This window comes from Trichechus manatus, unplaced genomic scaffold (assembly GCF_000243295.1).
Source record: "Trichechus manatus latirostris isolate Lorelei unplaced genomic scaffold, TriManLat1.0 scaffold00019, whole genome shotgun sequence".
In the NCBI taxonomy this organism is placed as follows: Eukaryota; Metazoa; Chordata; class Mammalia; order Sirenia; family Trichechidae; genus Trichechus; species Trichechus manatus.
Genome location: NW_004443955.1, coordinates 1,057,437 through 1,077,435, shown reverse-complemented (window position 1 = coordinate 1,077,435; position 19,999 = coordinate 1,057,437). Strand labels below are relative to the sequence as shown.

The 19,999-nt window shown below is 45.2% G+C and overlaps 1 protein-coding gene across 1 annotated transcript in view; it reads right to left on the bottom strand.

Moving 5' to 3' along the window:
- OCA2 (OCA2 melanosomal transmembrane protein) overlaps positions 1–19,999 on the bottom strand; it is a 209,404-nt gene that overhangs the window by 184,724 nt on the left and 4,681 nt on the right. The window contains exons 2-7 of the mRNA XM_023727843.1: positions 14,592–14,676; positions 14,324–14,450; positions 11,104–11,202; positions 7,294–7,485; positions 4,800–4,857; positions 2,269–2,414 (exon numbers count right to left, since the gene is read on the bottom strand). Coding sequence (XP_023583611.1) covers positions 2,269–2,414; positions 4,800–4,857; positions 7,294–7,475 — 386 coding nt within the window. The 5' untranslated portion in view covers positions 7,476–7,485; positions 11,104–11,202; positions 14,324–14,450; positions 14,592–14,676. The remainder of the gene's footprint in view (positions 1–2,268; positions 2,415–4,799; positions 4,858–7,293; positions 7,486–11,103; positions 11,203–14,323; positions 14,451–14,591; positions 14,677–19,999) is intronic.

Sequence of the window (19,999 nt, the reverse complement as noted above, 5' to 3'; positions counted from 1 at the left end):
GTTCCTGAGCCTGAATTGTAATCTGTTACTTCCCTAATAAACCCTACAATCGTGAGTGTGGTCTGTGAGTTCTATGTGGCCAATGCAATTATCAAACCCTACAGAGTACAGAGTGCCATGGGAGGGATGGTTGGTGTCAGAATTGGTAAAGATGGCAGTGAGAGAGGACATGTCCGACCCCCATCTCATAGGAATCAGCCTTGGGCCGTTGATCTTGATTCTCCTTTCCCCTTGTGGGGTTGCAGGAGGTCAGACATCACCCCCAAACCATTTTTACTTATCAACACCTGTCTGTAAGGTGAGGAATCAGAGGATTAAAAATAAGAATTCTGAAGTTGGCTAAGCAGTGAACAGCCTATAATGAGAAGAGAGGAAATCCTTCAAAATGCAGTGGCAGTGGTTCCTGGTCAGCAAAGAGGTGCCAGAAAAAGAGGGCCGTCCGCACCTCAAAGTGTAATCCATGGTGTGTATTCCTGCACAGAGCCTTCCCCTTAGCCTCTCACCGCTGTTGCAGAAATGTCAGAGCACAGGCCCGACCCCTCTCTCCTCTACCCCCATTGACCCCTGCAAAGCCTCACACCTCAGGCTCTGAGTTCCTGGAGCTCGGGGTGCCAGTATCTTTGTCAACATAGTTCCTATATAAAACCAGTTGCCGTTGAGTCGACCCCAACGCATGAAAGCCTCCAAGTGTGTCAGAGTAGAACTGTGCTCCATAGGGTTTTCAATGGGTGATTTATCGGAAATATATCACCAAGCCTTTCTTCTGAGATACCTCTGGGTGGACTTGAACTTCCAGTCTTTCAATTAGCAGCTAAGTTCACCCAGGGCTTCAGATCCTATACAGTATAATCCATTGCTGTTGAGTCAATTATGACTCATAACTACCCTATAGGACAGAGTAGAACTGCCCCATAGGTTTTCAAAGGAGCTGCTGGTGGATTCAAACAGCCGACCTTTTGGTTAGCAGCCTGAGCTCTTAACCACTTCGCCACCATGGCTCCCCTATACAGTACAGCACTCTATATTTTCATCCAGAAGAGAAAACAGTTGTAGAAAAATGAATCTCATAATTGTTCATGCTTCTATATGAGGTCTTTAGCTGCAGCTCACTGATTTTAGGAGGATTCAGTAGTCAATTCCTTTACTCTTCCTTAAATTCCTAAAGAAACGGATGGTTGACAGAGCAGATTTACAGAAAAGGCAGAACTTCCCTCTTGCCAGACTATCTACAGGATTTGCATTGCATGCTGGGGAGTGTGAGAGAATGATTAATCCTTTTTCACTGTTTAGTTCCTCCAGGAAATGTGCTGGTTAAAAAAAGTACAGAAATGTGGTGGTAACTCAGTGCTGTGTCAGCACTACTCTTAAGGAGTCCAGAACAGGCAGCTGTCCCACTATTTGGCTAGAGAGACACTCCTCACACCTGTCTGCTGCTTGAGTTCCAACAAGGACAACAGAAAACCAGAAGTGTCTCGTGAGGCAGAGGATACTAAGAAAAGGCCCAAAGACAAAGTGCTCCTTTGTCCACACCTGAAATTATTACTATCCTACCCCTTTCCCAGGACAGACCGACATAATATTTGGGGTGAGGAGAAATACTTTAACACAGAATAGATTCAAGAGTTCTTGAAGGAGACCAGGAAATTGGAACAGTGACACTTGGTGACCAATATCAGAGAACACTGGACCCACCCAGGTCGGTTTGCCCTCTAAGATTTATTGGGTGTTTTGGGAGCATCTGTTGGGTACCAAGAGAGAAATGAATACAAGAAGGCCTTTGTCCTTGGGTATCTCACACCCTGGTGGATACCACCCAAGTGGAGTATGCACAAAAGCTCTCTCCTCTCCCAGATGCCCACCAGCATTAAAATTTAAAGCCCCACCCAACGTTCTGGTGTCAGTAGTGACTTCGGAATCCCAGCTTCTGGGACTAGCAAACCAGAGCTTCCAGGAGCTACCCCCTCCCTCTTGCCACTTCTGATTCCGGCTTCCATAGAGTCAAGGAAAGAATGAGAGCGCCTGAAGACAGGTAAACAGGAAGCACCCAAACTGAACCTTGAAAGGAAATAAGTGGGAAAGGACAGACAGAAGCTAATGCACTAGAGCCCAGAAACACTAGGCCCTTGCAGGAATGCACTGCTTCCTCATCTCTTCCCCAGAACACTCTCCACCTCATGGCAGTTTCCCTGGAGCTCCCCTCCCCCACATCTTCAAAAGCCCTGAACAGAGAGAATGTGTGTGTAAGAACAATGATCACCATGCTGCAACCTCAGCAACAGCTGTCCCCTGACTTTGTGAACTCCAGCCACGGTGATGACCGGCTCAGGTATATTCTGGATACAGTAGCTCTCCAATGGTGACACAGCCAACAACTGCCAGAACTTTCCTTGATCCGGATATAGGCTAAATAAAATCTGTAACAACCAGAAACATTCAATTATAGATGTGCTGTATGAGAAGAATAGAATTTAAATAATCTTGACAACAGTTGAAAATAGAGATCTTACAATGCTGTTCATTTACGTATCCAAAAATTCACCAGCTTATTATGAATACCCTTTCTTAGATATTAAAAAATAAAATTCTGGTTCATTATACTATTGTCAGTTACAAATGGGCCTTGATTACTAATATTTGCCCATTTTAAGGATAAAATACCTGGCCACAAAAGTTAAATTGTCAACAGTGGGTAAACGTGATTTTCCATATTCAAGACTAAAGGAATGTAGCCTATGTGATCAGTGCAACAAGTCTTTGCGGACTTTGCAAATCACCTTACATACCGTAGGAAATTAAAGTGTGGATGAGATGACAGATTTTAGAATTTCCAAACAAATCCCTCACATTCTGTTTTGGAAGTGTCCACAAATAACCAAAACTCATCTCCCAGAAGGGTAAAGAATAGACATGAAGCCAGGTGAGCCCTCAGTGGGCCAGGGGAGGACCCCGCCCTGACACTGACTATTAAAACCCCCACATGCCCACCTGCTCAGCCCATCAATCAGTGGGTGTGCTCTGCTTACAACCATAAGTGTGTGAAAGGAATCAGAAAGGTAAATTAACCCATTGCCATGAAGACTATTCGACTCATAAAGACCCTATAGGATAAAGTAGAACTGTCCCATAGGGTTTCCAAGGCTATAAATCTTTATGGAAGCAGACTACTGTATCTTTCTCCCAATGAGCAGCTAGTGCGTTCAAACTGCTGACCTTTTGCATAGCAGCTGAGTGCTTAATCACTGCACCACTAGGCTCCTTAGAAAGGCAAATTAGTAGCCAGAAAAACAAAATATGGTTGTTTTTGTCTCATCCCTAGATTGCATTTTCTGGGGCCATGGCTCTTCTCCACTGGTGGGCATTAAAAGTTGACCTCACTCAATTCAGCTGCTCAGGCAGCATCTACCATGAGTGCCCACCCTTTGCTTACCCACCCTTCCTGCAAGGGTACTCAGGTTCAAGATCTGGGCTCTTCCCCAGTGTGTAAAGGCTCCAGGGTCCCAATATTTACAAACGAACCAAGTGCTTTATCTTGGCTCTCAGATTCATCTTTGTCGATCTCACAGGTGGGAAGAGGGCACTCGTAGTCACATGCATCTCTGCACACTCCCACCCTCATGCCACGTGTGCAGATAACATCCCATGCATAGCTTCTCTGTAGCAGAGAGACAGGAGAGTTCCCTATCCCCACATTATACTCACCCTGGACACAGACAAGCCCACAGCTCAGACACGGAGGCAATCACAGAAACAACACCACACACACGTGGGACTGGGTGCCTCACTTACAACTCCACACCCATCACACCACAACACCAGCAATCATCCACCAAACACAACCCATCATGCACCAAAGCTAACAAATGGCACACAACCAGAAATAACTCCCCAAGCACAGGCACATCTATCACATTCAGAGATCACAACTGTCCCACAACGTCCATCACACCCATGCACACACACATACACACAGCTGGGAACAGAGGGCTACACATACCCATTTATCCAACACATAACACTTCGACTGCCTGCTGTGTGATCCTGGTGAGGCCATGGAACACACAATGCTGGCAGCAAGTATCTGTCTAGTCAGGGAAAGCTGCACTCAGAGCCCACTCCATGGCCGCCCTGCTCCCCACCAGTCCACAGCCTTTTGCCTTTTCTGGCCTCCAGGCTCAGTTCACCCTCAGTGCCGGAAGTGCCGCCATCACAGCCCCTACTTGTCTTCTTCCACTTAAGAGAAGCCATCACTCCCACCCCTTGATGTTCACCGAACGCCTGCACACGCACTCTCTCCGGCACCCTGTCCGGGGCGTGGGCATCTGAGGTTGATCTGACTCTGGGAAGAGTCTGCTGGGCATGCAGTGTATTCAGAAAGGGCAGACAGAGGGACCAACGAAGCTGGAGCAGCCTCCGAGGAGGTTTCGGTAGCTTCACTCCCTCCCAAGCAGGCTGGCCCAGCAGGGGAGACCCAGGGCTCCATCAAAGGGGCCCCATATCGCTGGAAGGGTCACAATGCAAATTAAGAGTGTATTTATTGTATGTGTTTGAAAAGAAAAGCTGGTAAGCCCCTTGAGCGGAAGGAGAGCCAGGGTGCACTAACCGAGTCCCATGGAGCAAGCCCGTCTGAAGATGTGACTGCTGAGTGGGGACACAGAGGGTCTGTGCTGGGGCTCTGTCTCCTCCTCCACCCCAGCCGCCACCCCAGGCACCCCAGCCACCACCCCAGGCACCCCAGCACCTCCCGCAAAGGAAGGCAGGAGGGTGGGTCTGAGGGCCCCGTGCAGAGCCGCGGTACTCACGGAGAACACCACTACGAGGATGAACAGGCCCGCCACGGTCAGCCCGCGCACGCAGCTCCTGCAAGAGAAAGCGTCTGTCCCTAGTGAAATGAATCCGGCACCGCTGACCTGCTTACCTGCAAACCACTGCCTCCTGGAAAGGCGCCGCTGGAGACCGTACTCAGACTGTGAGCAGCGCCTTCCTTCAGAGGCGCTGGGATTCAAGATTTTGGCTTTTTACTAGTCTGTAAAGGCTCCAATTCGTTGCCATCTAGTCGATTTCGACTGGTAGCGACTCTATAGGGACAGAGTAGAACTGCTCCATAGGGTTTCTTTCCAAGGAGTGGCTGGTGGATTCGAACTGCTGACCTTTTGGTTAGCAGCAGAGCTCTTAACCACTGCGCCACCAGGGCTCCCTGAAGGGTCCAAGGTCCCACTATATACAACTGAATCAAGCGCCTTATCTTGGCTCTCAGATTCATCTTTGTCAATGATTTTCCCCAGAGTTTTCTGGGAGGTGGGTAAACGGATTTGATCTTCAAATATAAACGCACTGACTAGTCCGTGAACAAATAATAATTCTAGAAAGTAATAGCGAGTCTGTGGCTGTTGTACCACGGAACCTTTTCAGAATTCATCAGGACATACGGTCACAGAAAGACTCCCCCATGCCCTCCCCTTCCATTCTCACCAACCGCCCCTCAAGGCTCCTCCTGCTCACCCTGCTTTCTTGCTGCTCCGCTAGGGGGGCTTCCCCTCCTCTGGTCCTTCTCCCCATCCCCATTCACCCCCTCCCAACAGGACTGCAGACAGCCTCCCTCCTGACCCAGCGGCTGAGTGTGCAGGGTCCGGCCTGCCCCCTACTGACACCCTTTTGGCAGGGCGGAGCCTGGGTGCTGTACCCTCTCCCCGAGCAGCCCATGGTACTGGAAGGCTTTGGCACTGGCAGAGAAAGGAAGAAAGTCTATGTTGGGGCATCTTTTTCAGTTCCATCCTTCCTTCAAAACTTTTTCTGATCCCTGGAAAATGCTAAAATCTTGTTTTTATTTGCCTAGATTAATGAAATTGATGGATAGCCATTTCACACTTCCAATTTATGATTCAAGAGCTCTTATTTAAATGGGAATCAAAATGACACTTCTTTTTAAAGCATGAAGCATTTATCCAGCTATTCTAAACACTAATCTCGTTCTACGTGACTGGCATACACAACAGAGCTGACAACCCAAAATAAAATGTTTCTTCATCAGCAGTGGATGGTACTTTCTAGACATAACAGAATGGCATGGACTCTTGTAGGTCTGTGGTGATCTCAGGGCAATTATTCCATGAAGCTGGTCTCAGGGCAATTATTCCATGAAGGCGATCTCAGGGCAATTATTCCTTGAAGGTGATCTCAGGGCAATTATTCCATGAAGGTGATCTCAGGGCAATTATTCCATGAAGGTGATCTCAGGGCAAGTATTGCATGAAGGTGATCTCAGGGCAATTATTCCATGAAGGTGATCTCAGGGCAAGTATTCCATGAAGGTGATCTCAGGGCAAGTATTCCATGAATCACAGAAGGTACAACAACCACTGAAGGTGAAGCCTCACAGATACCTGGTGCTATGACCCAAGCTGTGAGACATTTGGGCACACACCATCCTCGGGAGCTGGGCCCAGGGGCTAGGAAGGGCATTAAAAGTGTCAGGTGGCCATGCTAGTGACTGACAGGGCCAGACCCTCTGCCCTCCACTCACCCAATTCACATAATTCACATAATTTCTTAGCAGACTCATCAGCCAGACACCGGTGTGCCTACAGAGGGGATGCCCAGGCATTGTGAGGACCTACAGTGACTCTAGGTGGTGAAGGGACAGGAAGAGCAAGGGGACGTCAGGTGGTGAAGAGACAGAAGGGGCGAGGGGATGCCAGGGGGTAAGGGGATGCCATTTTCAAAACTTTTGCTCTCAATAGAGCTCTCCCTTCACATCAATGTGTGCATGGTACCCAGCAGATACAGAGGACAAAGCAAGCTTGGCTCCTGGGTGGCAAGTCTGCAGTCCAGCCAGCCCTCCCCAGACCTTGGGCACTCCCCCTGGGCTGGCCTCACCACCCCCTCGGGCTTTCCTCAGACAGTAGAACCAGTCGACTCCTAATAAAGGGCTTCATACATAACTACCAATAACAGTAGCAACCTCTGAGACCCCTTGGCACTCTTGGCAAGAACTGATTCCATTTGTAAACCCAATGGCCACAGAGACACACAAACAGATGGAGTAGTGCAGAACATGGGTCCTGCATGTTTGCACCAAGTCTCTCATAGCTTCATGGATTATGCCCAGATGTCCTCCGGGGCTTGGAGAAACAATCCCTCACCTGACAGGAAGTGTGGCCTGCCATTGTGAAAAACCATCCTTTCCATCTTCACCAAGTGGGCTTTGGGAGAACGAAGTGAGGGCACACCCCAGTCCCAGGGCAAGAGACCTGTGTGCAACGTCATCTCTACAGGGATGCACTTAAGCCCTCCTACCTCAGTGTCCACAAATGGAACATGCCAGGAGCACCAGCAGGAACATCGCCCTTCTCCTCTGTGGAAGCAGACCCAGATAGCCCGGCCCCGTCACTGCCCAGCAAGTGACTCTGCTCCCAGTCTGCAGAGCTCTGTCTCCACGATTCCTCTGCTGTGGTGGGATCCGGAGGGCAGATGGACATGCACTGTAGCCTGGAAACACACAGCCTGGGGTTACTCTCACCAAAATGGTACCATCCCCCAAATGAGGCTCCTCTCAGCAGAGATGTGGGAGTTGCCCTGGAGTCAACCCTGGTTTTTGAGAGGACCAAAGACAGGGTAACCTCCACCCTACCCTAATGGAGATGACACCCCAGAACTCTGGCCTTAAGGTAAATCATCTGGGGTCAAATATTTACACTAACACCTGCCACAATCTGCAGAAATGAATGCCCTCACTAGCCTAGCACACCCTGAGGCCAGTTCAGTGGGGTGCTGTGATTTTCCAAACACTTATCACTGCTTTAAAACTGGTTCACAACAATTAAAAGAAAAAACAGTCATCCCCCTAAGGAGAAGCCCAGAGGGGTAAGCTAGACTGTGCAAAACCAGCATGTGACCAAGGGGCAGTGATGCTGACAGTGCACAGACTTGAAAATGACCACTAGCCTTTCCTGTGGTTTCCTGACCCTGGGAAATGCTCATGTGTGTGAGGAACTAACACAACCGTAGCCAAACTAGAACTAAGCAAACATGGTTTCTTATAGGTGGGAAGAGGATCACAGTTAGCCACGTCAGGATGTCCACAGAGCTGTCTACAGCGAGGAAATGCTTTCTGCCCTGTCCTGTACAGCAGTCGTGTGGCCAGCACAGCTGAGGAACTGAATGTTACATTTTATTTAATTGTAATCAATCTAAACTTACTTAAATGACCACATGAGGCTAGTGGCAATCAAGTTGGACAGAATAGACTCTATCCATACACTCCTACCCTCAAAACAAGAGACATTCTTTCTGAAAATGTAAATTGATGGACATCATCCTAATAAGCCACTAGGCTAAATTAATACTGCAACAAAACAAAGCTGACAATAACAAAGCATCAAAAAAGCCTCCCCATCACCACCTCCTCAATTAGCTTCATGAACAAAAGAAAGAAAAGAAGAATGTTCTGTAAGCAAAGATGACCTGCTCCTCTGATGTGGTTTCTGTGACTGTGGAACAGCTCGGCACCCAGTACAGGTTTCCCAATGAACTGAGAATTCTAAAAATTCCTCAGGCCTTCACAGTTTACCAAGAAATTCAAGGGAAGGTGTTAAGGAAATAAATGTGTGCCATGTTTGTTTTCGGAGTTATTGATAGACCAGATGAAGGAGAAGAATCGTCCCCTCAGAGAAAAGCCTTGAGATATAGGTGGGTGGAAATGGTTCACCTGCATCCTCCATCCATCAATCACTGAGGGTCAGTGGCCATGCAGACACTGGGGTGCAGGACAATGAGGGTGCAGGCCAGCAAGACTCAATGGATAACACATGCACAAGTTCAGAGGGACTCAAAGTTTGAGAGAGCAGGGCAGAGGCAGAGCCCAAGGCTTCCCAGAGGAGGTGACATTCAGGCCCCCTTGAGCCAAATGGGACTGCTCTGCAGAGCCAGGGGTGGGAGGAGGTTGTTGTAGTCAGTGGGGCTGGTAGGCACTTGGCAGGGAGACACAGCTTGTCATCAGGAGCCTCCAGAGGAGAGCCAGATGGGACCTGCACTGGGAGGTGATGAATCCAGATCCCCGCACACCATCCAAAACCCTGAATCCTTTGAGAGTGAGCCCGAGGGAATACTGTGCACCCTAAAGTGTGAAGCCCTTGGCTGTAGCTGGGGAGGAAGGCCAGTGAGGGAGCACGGCAGCCCCACCTGTGATGCAGGGTACAGGGTCAGCAGGCAGAAGAGTGAGGGCTCCAAGACAACCCAAGCTGGTGATGTATGGGGCCAGGGTGTGGTGCAATGAGAACTTTATGTGGCCTTTTGCATTGATTCTTTGGAAAAATAGCTTGGCAGATTTTTCCCCTAAGCCCCGAGGAGTTGTTACCTTTGCCCTAGTTCTTTAGAGAAACAACTTGGGCAACATCCCAAGTTGCTTTCTACCCCAGAGGGCTGTTACTTTTGCCCAAGGGAGGAGCTGTTTTCTGCTGACAGAAACTGTTACTTTGGTATAAGACCTAAGCTGATTGACATCTCATGTGTAACTGAGGATGAGGGAGGCCCCACCTTGTAACTGATGAGGATTGGTATATACAGAGGACTGAAATGCAGAGGTTTCCAAGGCCTCCTGGTTGACAGGAGCCTGAAGAAGAGTGTGTTCTTTGGGACACAGAGGTCCCTCCCAGGTCTGGTGAAAAAAAAAACCTACAGCTAAGAGAGCTGCCGGCTAAGACCTGGGCTGGCAGAGAAGCAGAGCCACGTGGGAGCAGAGCGGTCCCAAAGCTGCTACACTGGATATGAGCTGGGCCAGTTACCAGAGGAGAGGCTGACATCACAGAGGCCCAACTGCAGACATCTGCTGCTAAGAGAGCAGCAGCTAAGAGAGCTGAGCAAGCTGCTACACTGGCTATGATCTGGACCAGTCAGCAGCAGAGAGCCTGATGACAGAGAGGCCAACAATGGATAGGCTTAAGGCAGAGCGCCTTACAGAAGAGAGGCCTGATGACAGACAGCAGCTGAGAGAGCTGAGCAGAGCAGAGCTAAGAGCTGCTATACTGACTATGAGCTGGGTCAGTCAGGTGTAGAGAGGCTGACAACAAAGAGACTCAATGACGGAGAAGCCCGATGGAAGAAAGGCCTGACAATGGAAAGCAGCTGAGAGGGCCGTCCTGCTTGGAAGCTGTCCTACACTAAAGAAGGGAAGGATATGCTCTCTACCTCAGGGACCCTTCCAGACCTTGCCTGTGTGTTTCCTGACCTGATTTCAAATTGTTCCTGTTACTCCCAAGTTGATCCTGATCCCAAGTTGTAGCCTGTTACTTCCCTAATAAACCACATAACTCTAAGTATGGTCTATGAATTTTGTGTAGCCACTGCATTTAACAAACCTACCAGAGAAAGAGTGCTGTGGGAGGAGCAGCTGGTGTCAGAAATAATGGAGAGGTGGGAAGGTGAAGATATACCTGACTTTTACCTCATAGGACCCAGCTTTGTGCTAATCTTGTTTCTTATCCCTCAAGAATTTAGACAATTCAAGTGTTGGCCCAGGAGGAGTCTGTCTGCAGGAGGAGGGGGAGGCAAGAGGGGAGGCCTGTCCTCCTCCCCCAGGCCAGCTTCGCTTAGGGAGCTCCAGAACCACCCAGGTTTATCGCCACAGGGACCTTCAACCTCGCAGAAAACAGAGTTTTCTTATGCATCATACAGGGTAGGGCTTCTCAACCTCAGATCATTCTCTGTGGTGAAGGCTGTCCTGGGCCTTGCAGGGCGTTCAGCAGCAGCCCTGACCTCCACCCTTAGATGCCAGTAGCACCTCACCCAAGTTGTGACCACCAAAGATGTCTTCAGACAGGGCCAGTCTTGCCCCAGGTGAGAAGTGCTGGGTTAGTGAGATAGCCTGTCAGCTGTGTGCATGTGTGTGCACACCTGTGTAGGTCAATCAATGCAATGTTCTGAGTACTCCACAAGCCACAGAACACAGTCACTAGAATCACGCACCATGTGCTCCATTGAACTGACAAGAAGCTGGCAGAGACCAAACACATCAGGTAAAAATTCATATCTCAGAAGAAATTCCCATGTAAGTGCCAATAGCAATGCCCAGAAATTCCTTAATTTCCTAGGAAGGAAAAGGAATCTCACCCTTTCTCTTGTGAAGAATTCCTCAGCAAAGGAGTATTTTCCGTAAAGCAGGAGTCTTTAGACCTGAAGCTGGAGAGCCGGGGCAAGGCAGAGTGAGATCTGGAGGAAGACAGTAAAGGAACAGGAGTCATCAATGCATAATCACAACAGTCCCTAGTTGTTGTGAGCCACGCTCAGGAGTGTGCGCAGGACTCAGCAATAGCTTTCACACTGAAACATCACAGAAGTTATAGCTGAGCTCTGAAAAGCTAGAGTTTTAGGAGAGGCACAGAACAGCTCTCCTCTCCAGCATAAACCACGTTCTCAGCATGAACCATATTGGACGTGCAAAGCAGATGCCCGCATGGGGACCACATGCTGCTGGATGGCACTGTCAGGCTTCCTCTAGCGCTACAGTCAGTCTGGCCACATCTGCCATTCTACACTGAGCTTCCCATCAAGAAAAACAGTCAGAGTCTGGCTGGCCCTTTTGTAGTCAGCAAAGTCAATTTCCTAAGATCTCAGTATAGTTGCAATTTAAGAATCCTAATAGCTTCTTTAGGAGCCCTGGTGGCCCAGTGGCTAAGCACTCAACTACTAACCTAAAGGTCATCAATTCAAACTCACCAGTTGCTCCATGAGAGAAAGATGTGGCAGGCTGCTTCTATAAAGATTACAGTGTTGGAAACTCTATAAGGCAGTTCTACTCTGTCCTACAGGGTCACTATGAGTCAAAACTGACTCAACATCAACAGCCTGTTTTTTGGTTTAGTAGCTTCTGAGAAACCAAGCAGCAGAAACCGGCCGCAAGGCCATAATGAAATGGTAGCCAGATGGCAGGGAGGGGCTTCTGGGGGCAGCAGCCACTCCTGAAACAAAGCAAAGGTCCATGCTGAGGGGTCCACTCTGCAGCACTGGCCTGTCCCATGTATGTGTCATCCAAGCCTGGACCTTTTGAGAGGGAAAAAATCTCACACACACAATAAAGCCTAACAGCATAGATGGCCACTCTCATCAAAGGACACATGATGTTGAAAAGCAATCAGTATCTCATGAAAAGTTGCAGACACATGTCATTCTTAATTGTTGGGGGTACATTACTCTATATGTTAGTAGGTTGCCTTTCTTAGAGGGACCTTAGGCCTTGTAGAGGTGCTTTCAGCGGAGTGAAACGTTCACCTGGGGAAATAGCAGTCATTCTTTCAGACCGTAAATGCACAGCAAAGAAGGAATTTTTAGAAGATTATTTCCACCCACTTGCTCTTTTTTCTTTTAGCATGCACCTGTGACAAAAAATATGTCTCTGGTCTTGGAGATAACTAAAACCTGGGGTCCTGAGCCATGTCCGTCAACACCCACCAACGTGGCAAAAGTTAGAGAAAGGTTCAAGAGTCGCTGGGCGCCGTCTCCAGCCAGCCCCTGGCCAGTTCCTACAGAGAACACAGCTGGATGAGGACTCTGTCCTGGGCTGTAACCACTTGAGGAGGAGAGTCTGGCAGGGGACGAGGTACAGAGTTATACACCCTGACTTCTACGGATGTGGTGGAGGATGAATTCCACCTGAGGCTTAAACACTTGTTGTTTTCCTCTCTTCTAACTGTAAAGCTAGAGCCCCAAGTGTACTTGGGTAAATGGCTCAACAAGCCCACAAACGCCCAGGTGTGTTCAGCCTGTCCCTGCGTAGCTGTTGCGTAGCACTGTTGTGCAAAGATGACTGTTACCGTGGCCTTGTGCATGCTGTGTCACAACCCTGAGCTTCTGGTTTCTCAGCTGTGCAGTGTAGACGAAAAGAAATTTTAAAAACCCTAAGTTTTATTGCGTTAAATAAATAAATGGAAATGGAGGACATAAAGATAGATTATTGGTTATTGGTCGAATTATTTCCACTAGACCATGAGCGTCTTCAGAATGGTTGCCATGTTATTTTCATTTTGTTTTATCTGGTACTATAAATGGTACCCCGTTCAATGCAAGTTCTTAATAATACTTAACAATGAATGGCTTAAACCCCAGTAATCATAGCTTATTTTCATTAGGTTGACTTTTTGACTCAAATAGAGCAGTTAAAGCATTAAATCAACCAAGTTCTTAGAATTATCACTGGCCCTTCAGGGCAGCACACAGGAGCCGAGGTGCCGTCAGTCCTTCGGAGCATAGCTGTGAGCTGAGAACACTTGAGGAGGAGAGTCTGGCAGGGGACGAGGTACACCACAGGGCCAGGAGGGTGTGCCTTGCTGGCACCAAGGAGAAAAATCGGAAGTGGGGAAAAGTCAGAGTCCATTTAAATTTCTCTGTGGTGGCCACATCTGGCTGATCTCATTATTGTTCAGCATTTCTGTAGCACCTTGTGCGTGTTCACAAAGTATTTTATAATTGTATTTAAGCACACAGGGGATCGTTTCTAAACGTTTTTATATTTAGTCATCTTCCTAAAGAGCCAAAAAAAAAAAAAAAAAAAAAGCGCTTCACCAGGAAACTTCTCAAAGAGTCCCCAGGCCATTCCAAATTTAAACTAATTCAACACCTTCCAATACCATTCTCTATTGTTTTGAATCCATTCTTCTCTCTGAGCCTTAAATGGAAGCATAAAGGAGACTGTTCAGCTGACAAGTTCCCTATCTAAGTCCTGGAAGGAGAGGACTCACAAACCAGCATGTAGTGAAGATTCAGGTTCACCAAATAACATGCATCTCATGGCCTGGAAATAAAAACGGCAGAGCACAGAATAAAAGGCCTGGCTTTTTTCTTACTGACTTAATTAAGGTGTAGAGTATTTTCTGACCTCTTCCCTTTCACATCTAAGCCTGGGTGCTTTCTGTACTCACAAATTTCCATAGTATCTGCTTTCCCCCATGTCTCACTCAGCAACTCTGCACATGTACTTGCAAAATTCATATGTGCCTACAGAGTTATAAGCAAGCAGTATAGCACATAGTTTGAATAACCTGTAAACAAAATGACAATTGTATATAATTTTATTATTCAGAGATACTGTTAACATTTGGAGAACTTCTTTTCAGTCTTTATTTTCTACATATAAATTAATGTTTTTAAAGTCAGGTTCAAATACACGTGTGCATAGGCACACATTCATAAGTAGAAATTGCTTTGTCTTCTGATTTTTCAACTTACGCATGTCACTAACAGTTTCCTGTGTTACACAGTATGTGTCTACAGCATGATGTTTAATGTCTGCATCTCACGCATTACATAGATTGCCACATTAAGCTTGACCACTCACCTGCTCTTGGAAATTTAAGAAATGTTTAGGTTTTTACTAAGACAAGTTACAAACACTGTAAGGATCCTGATAGATGACTCTTTGTGTGCGCCTTTGGTTATTTCTTCAGGATACATTCTTAGAATTCCTAGAATGTAGAATTACAAAATTGAAAAATTTCTTCATGCCTATTGTCCCGTAGCACCCAGAGAGCCTGCACTGATGAACCTGGCCTCGTAGGCAGGGGGCTGCAGGGCTGAAGCCAGGGCGGAGGAGGTGGGAGACTTACAGATGGTGCTGAGAGCAGGGACAGGGTTCGGGGCCTGCCTCATGGGGTCCCTTGACCCTTCTGTCTCAATTACTTGAAGGCATCTCTAAAGCATATGGAGAGAAAAGAGTTAGGGGGATATCCTGAAATCATGTTTCAATGATCTAGGTCCACATAAGCCAGAATGAATGTTCTCATGTTTCATTTTCCTACTACTTGCGATACGAATGTCTGAAGGGAAACATCATTCCCTGGACCATTTACATGTAGCTCTCAGTTGCAACTTCTAGATAAGGGATGGACTGCTATGAAGAATGACTCCCAGCAGGAGACAGAGCACCCAGTAACCAGGGACCCACACTTTCCCAAGTCCCATCCTTCTTCCCTCTGTGCAGCCTCCATCACTTTCCAACGGGCCATGGTTGCTCAGCCAGAGAGACACTAGCTCACTGCTGCCGCCAGCCAGCCCCTTCAGTGCTATTTTCCTGTTTTTTTTTTTTTCTTTTTTCTTCTTCTTCTGTTTCTTCTCTCTCTTTCCAGTCCTTCCTTTATTTCTCTCATCCACCCAGCCCCATGTGCTGCCTCCAACTTCCTGGCAGGCTGTACTGAACTGCTCAGCTGGAGAGCCTCTGGTACACGGCCTCCCCAGGTCTGTGCCGCCCCCACAGGCTAGCTCCCTCAGCACCATATTTTTTATTTTTCTTTATCTTTCCCCTTCTCCTTTTCCTTCTCCCTCCCACCTAGGCCCTGTGCTGCCTCTGCTCCTTCATGACAGACCGCGCTGTGTCACTCAGCAAGAGACTCACTGGCTCACTGTCACCTCAATTCAGCCCCACCCCAACAGGCAACTCCCCCACCACATTTTTGTTGTAGTTGTTTTTATTTTATCTTAATATTTATTTATTTATTTATTTTTATTTGGTGATTTCTTCTCTCTCTTTCCCCTCTTTCCGTTCCTTTCACCTCCCCCCCACCTAGCCCCATGTGCCACCTGTGCTGCTTCTGGACAGGCTGAGCCACACCACTCAGCTAGAGAGCCACCAGCACATGGCCTCGCCGGGTCTGCCCTGCCCCCACCCACCAAATCCTACAGCACCATCATTTTACTTACTTTTTTTTTTCATTTTATTTATATTTATTTTTTAATAATTTATTGAGGTGAAATTCACGTAACATAAAACAATTTTAAAGTGAACAATTCCATGGCATTTAGTATATTCTCAATGTTGTGCAACTAGCACCTCTATTTACTTTTTTTATTTTTATTTTTTAATTTCATTTTTTGCCTTTTTTTACTTTTTTTGCTTTTGATTCATTCTCTTGTTTCCCTTCATTAACCCATTAGTTAGCTCTGTACATCACATCCTCTCCTTTCCGTCCTGCCAATCTGCACCATGCACTTGACTGCCATGCCCCCAAGTGGTACCAATGCCATCCCTTGGACCTCACCCTGCACTGCCCACCAGCCCTGCCCTGTAACCCCCAGTTCATGTAGTAAACTTCCCATCTTTGCCTCTCCACCCTCATTGGACCTGCCCTACTGCACCATAGCTGAGTGACTGGACCTGCCCACCTGGACAAGGTGGTGAGAAGTAACATGCCCACAGGCGAGCAACCAGTAAAACACACTCAGCCCATCTACCCAGATGTAACCAAATAAAACAAAAAACCAGGATGAAACAATTAAATCTATAATCAATCAATAAACGAAGAAAATAATTCCTGAATGTCCTGGACACAGCAGACAATATCAAAACATACTAAAAAAAAAGGAGAGGTTGGCTCCAGAAAGTGACCAAAATAAAACACCAGATGATCTTCTGCTAGAAGAAAAGGCTACCTGATAGGGAATTCGAACTCCAATATTCAGGGTTCTCCAACAGATGAAGGAAAATGCAGAAAAAATAGACAAAATCATGGAAAATAAAGACAAAATCATAGAGAAGACACATAACCCAATGGAAAAATTCAAGATAATAATACAGGAACAAAATGTCAATATAAATAAACAACTAAAAATCATACAAAAACATGCAATTAGAAACCCAAAAGATAAACAACAAGAATTCAGAAATGAATAGCGCAATAGAAGGTTTTAGGAGCAAATTTGAAACAATAGAAGACAGGATCAGTGAAACTGAAGACAAATCCTTGGATACCACTTCATTTGAGGAAAAATCAGAAAAAAAGAATGAAGAAACCCTCAGACCGATGTGGGATACAATCAGAAGCAAAAATTTGCATGTGATCAGAGTTCCAGAACAGGGGGAGAAAATGGAAAACACAGAAAGGATCATTGAAGATTTGCTGACAGAAAACTTCCCTAAAATCATGAAAGACAAAAAATCGACTATCCAAGAAGCTCAACGAGCCCCATATAGGATAGACCCCTAAAGATAAACAGCAAGACATATCATAATCACACTCCATAAAACCAAAGACAAAGAATCCTGACAGCAGCTCGAGGAAAACAAAAAGTCACATACAAAGAGGAAACAATAAGGCTAAGCTCTGATCACTTGGCATAAACCATCCAGGCAAGAAGGCAATGGGACTACATATATAAAATCTTGAAAGGAAAAAGCTATCAATCAGAATAATATATCCTGCAAAACTCTCACTTAACTATGGTGGCAAAATTAGGACATTTCCAGATAAACAGAAATTAAGGGAATACGTAAAAACCAATCCAAAATTACAAGTATTATTAAAGGGAGTCTCTCGCTTAAAGAACCAATCACATCAGCCAACAGCCTGAATCTAGCACATAAGATGGCATCAGCCAGTTAGCAAAGTACATAATGAATTCTCAAGGATAAAACAAAACAAAAAATTTACAAAAGGGAACCAGAGACATTAATCTGTAAATTACAACATCAAAAAATAAAAGAGGGAATAAATTGTGTAGGTATAGAATTTTCAAATGGAGAGGAAGTCAAGGTGTTATCAAGTAACAAAAGAATAGTTTAAACCTAGGAAGATAGGGACAAATTTCAAGGTAATCACAAAGAAAGTTAACAAACCCACTCATCAAAATGAAAAAGAAAAAAATAAAGTCTCAGTAAACACAAAATCTACAAAAACAAAAGAAATGAAAAAAAAAATCCACAAACAAAAGGAATTCAGCACAGGAGAGTAAAAGAAACTAAGAAATCGTTAGTACCACAAAAAGAAAAGCAATATAAAATGATAGCAGTAAACACACCTATCGATAATCACAATGAATGTAAATGTCTTAAATGAACCGATAAAGAGACACAGAGTGACAAACTGGATTTAAAAAAAGGATCCATCAATATGCTGTCTACAAGAGACACACTGTAGGGATATATGCCATTTAAACATGGCTGCACTATTGACAACTGCAGCCCCCACAGGCCTCTATGCTGCACAGCATGTTGAGACTTGTCTCCAACATGTCGAGACTTGTCCGGATGTGTTTTCCCAAACCTGTCCGGATGTGTTTTCCCAAACCTATTGTCCCTTTACAGATTGACTTATTTACCTGAATTCCTTCTCCCTTGCCCGCATTCAAAGCCCATTGTTTTGTTAATTGCCTTATTGATTGCTGTATTGACTATAAAATAAACTCCTGGGACTGAAGTGGGGGTCGACTCCTCAGAGTGACCCTCCTGGCCCCACTTCTCTGTAAGAGTTGTGCAGTTGGTTACTGTCTTCGCCGTCCAGATTACCGTCACTGCTGCGACAACACACCGTAGAAAAAAAGACATGAATTCGTTAAAAATCAAAGGAAGGAAAATATACATCAAGTAAACAACTATCAAAAAAGAGCAGGGGTGGAAACACTAATCTCAGATAAAACAGACTTTAAAACAAAATCCACCATAAAAGACAAAGAAGGGCAATATATAATGATTAAAAAGACAATACACCATGAAGACATAACCATAATAAATATCTATGTACCCAATAACAGGGCTCCAAAATACATAAAACAAACTCTAACAGCACTGAAAAGAGAAAATGATACTTCTGCAATAATAGTAGAAGACTTCAACACACGACTGTTACTAAAAGTCAGAACATCTAGAAAGAAACTCTACAAGAATACAAAACAAATAAAGGCCACAGTCAACCAACTTGACCTCATAAACATATATAAAACACTCCACCCAACAGTTGAAAAGCACAAATTCTTTTCCAGTACACATGGAATGTTCTCCAGAATAGACCACATCTTAGGCCACAAAGCAACCCTCAAAAAAATCCAAAACATTGAGATAATACAAAGAATCTCCTCTGATCACAATGTCATCAAAGTAGGAATTAATAACAGGAAGAGCAGGGGAAAATATCAAATACATAGAAATGAATAATATCCTGCTTAAAAACTACTGGGTAATAGAAGAAATCAAAAATAGAATCAAAAAATTCCTAGAATCAAACAAGAATGAAAACACATCATACCAAAACCTTTGGGACACAGCAGAGGCATGCTTAGAGGTCAATTTTTATAGCAATAGATGCACACATCAAAAAAGAAAAAAAGAACAAAGTCAAAATATTAGCTACACAACTCAAACAAATAGAAAGAGAACAGCAAAAGAAGCCCACAGCCACCAGAAGAGAGGAAATAATAAAGATCAGAGCAGAAATAAATGAAATAGAGAATACAAAAACAACAGAATCAACAAAACCAAAAGTTGCTTCTTAGAAAGAATCAACAAAATAGACAAACCACTGGCCAAAGTGACAAAAGAAAAACAGAAAAGGATGCAAATAACACAAATAAGAAATGTAATGAGGGTCATTACAACAGACCCAACTGAAATAAGAAGGATCATAACACAGCACTATGAAAAACTATACTCGAACAAATTTGAAAACCTAGAGGACATGAACAAATTTCTAGAAACACACTACCTACCCAAACTACAACAAAGTGATGTTGAAAATCTGAACAGACCCATAACAACAGAAAAGATTGAAAAGGTAATAGAAACAACTTTTAACAAAAAAAAGCGGCCCAGATGGCTTCACTGGAGAATTCTACAAAACATTCAGAGAAGAGCTTGTACCAGTACTACTCAAGCTACTTCAGAGCATAGAAGAGGAAGCAACACTTCCCAATTCATTCTATGAAGCCAGCATAACACTCACACCAAAACCAGGCAAAGACACCACAAAGAAAATTACAGACCAATATCTCTCACAAATATAGAAGCAAAAATTCTCAACAAATTCTAGTCAATAGAATTCAGCATCATATCGAAAACATAATACACCACAACCAAGTAGGATTCATACCAGCTACGCAAGGATGGTTCAACATTAGAAAATCAATCAATGTAATTCACCACATAAATAAAAGGAAAGAAAAGAATCACATGATCATCTCAATTGACACAGTAAAGGCATTTGACAATTCCAACACCCATTCCTGATAAAAACTCTCAATAAAATAGGTA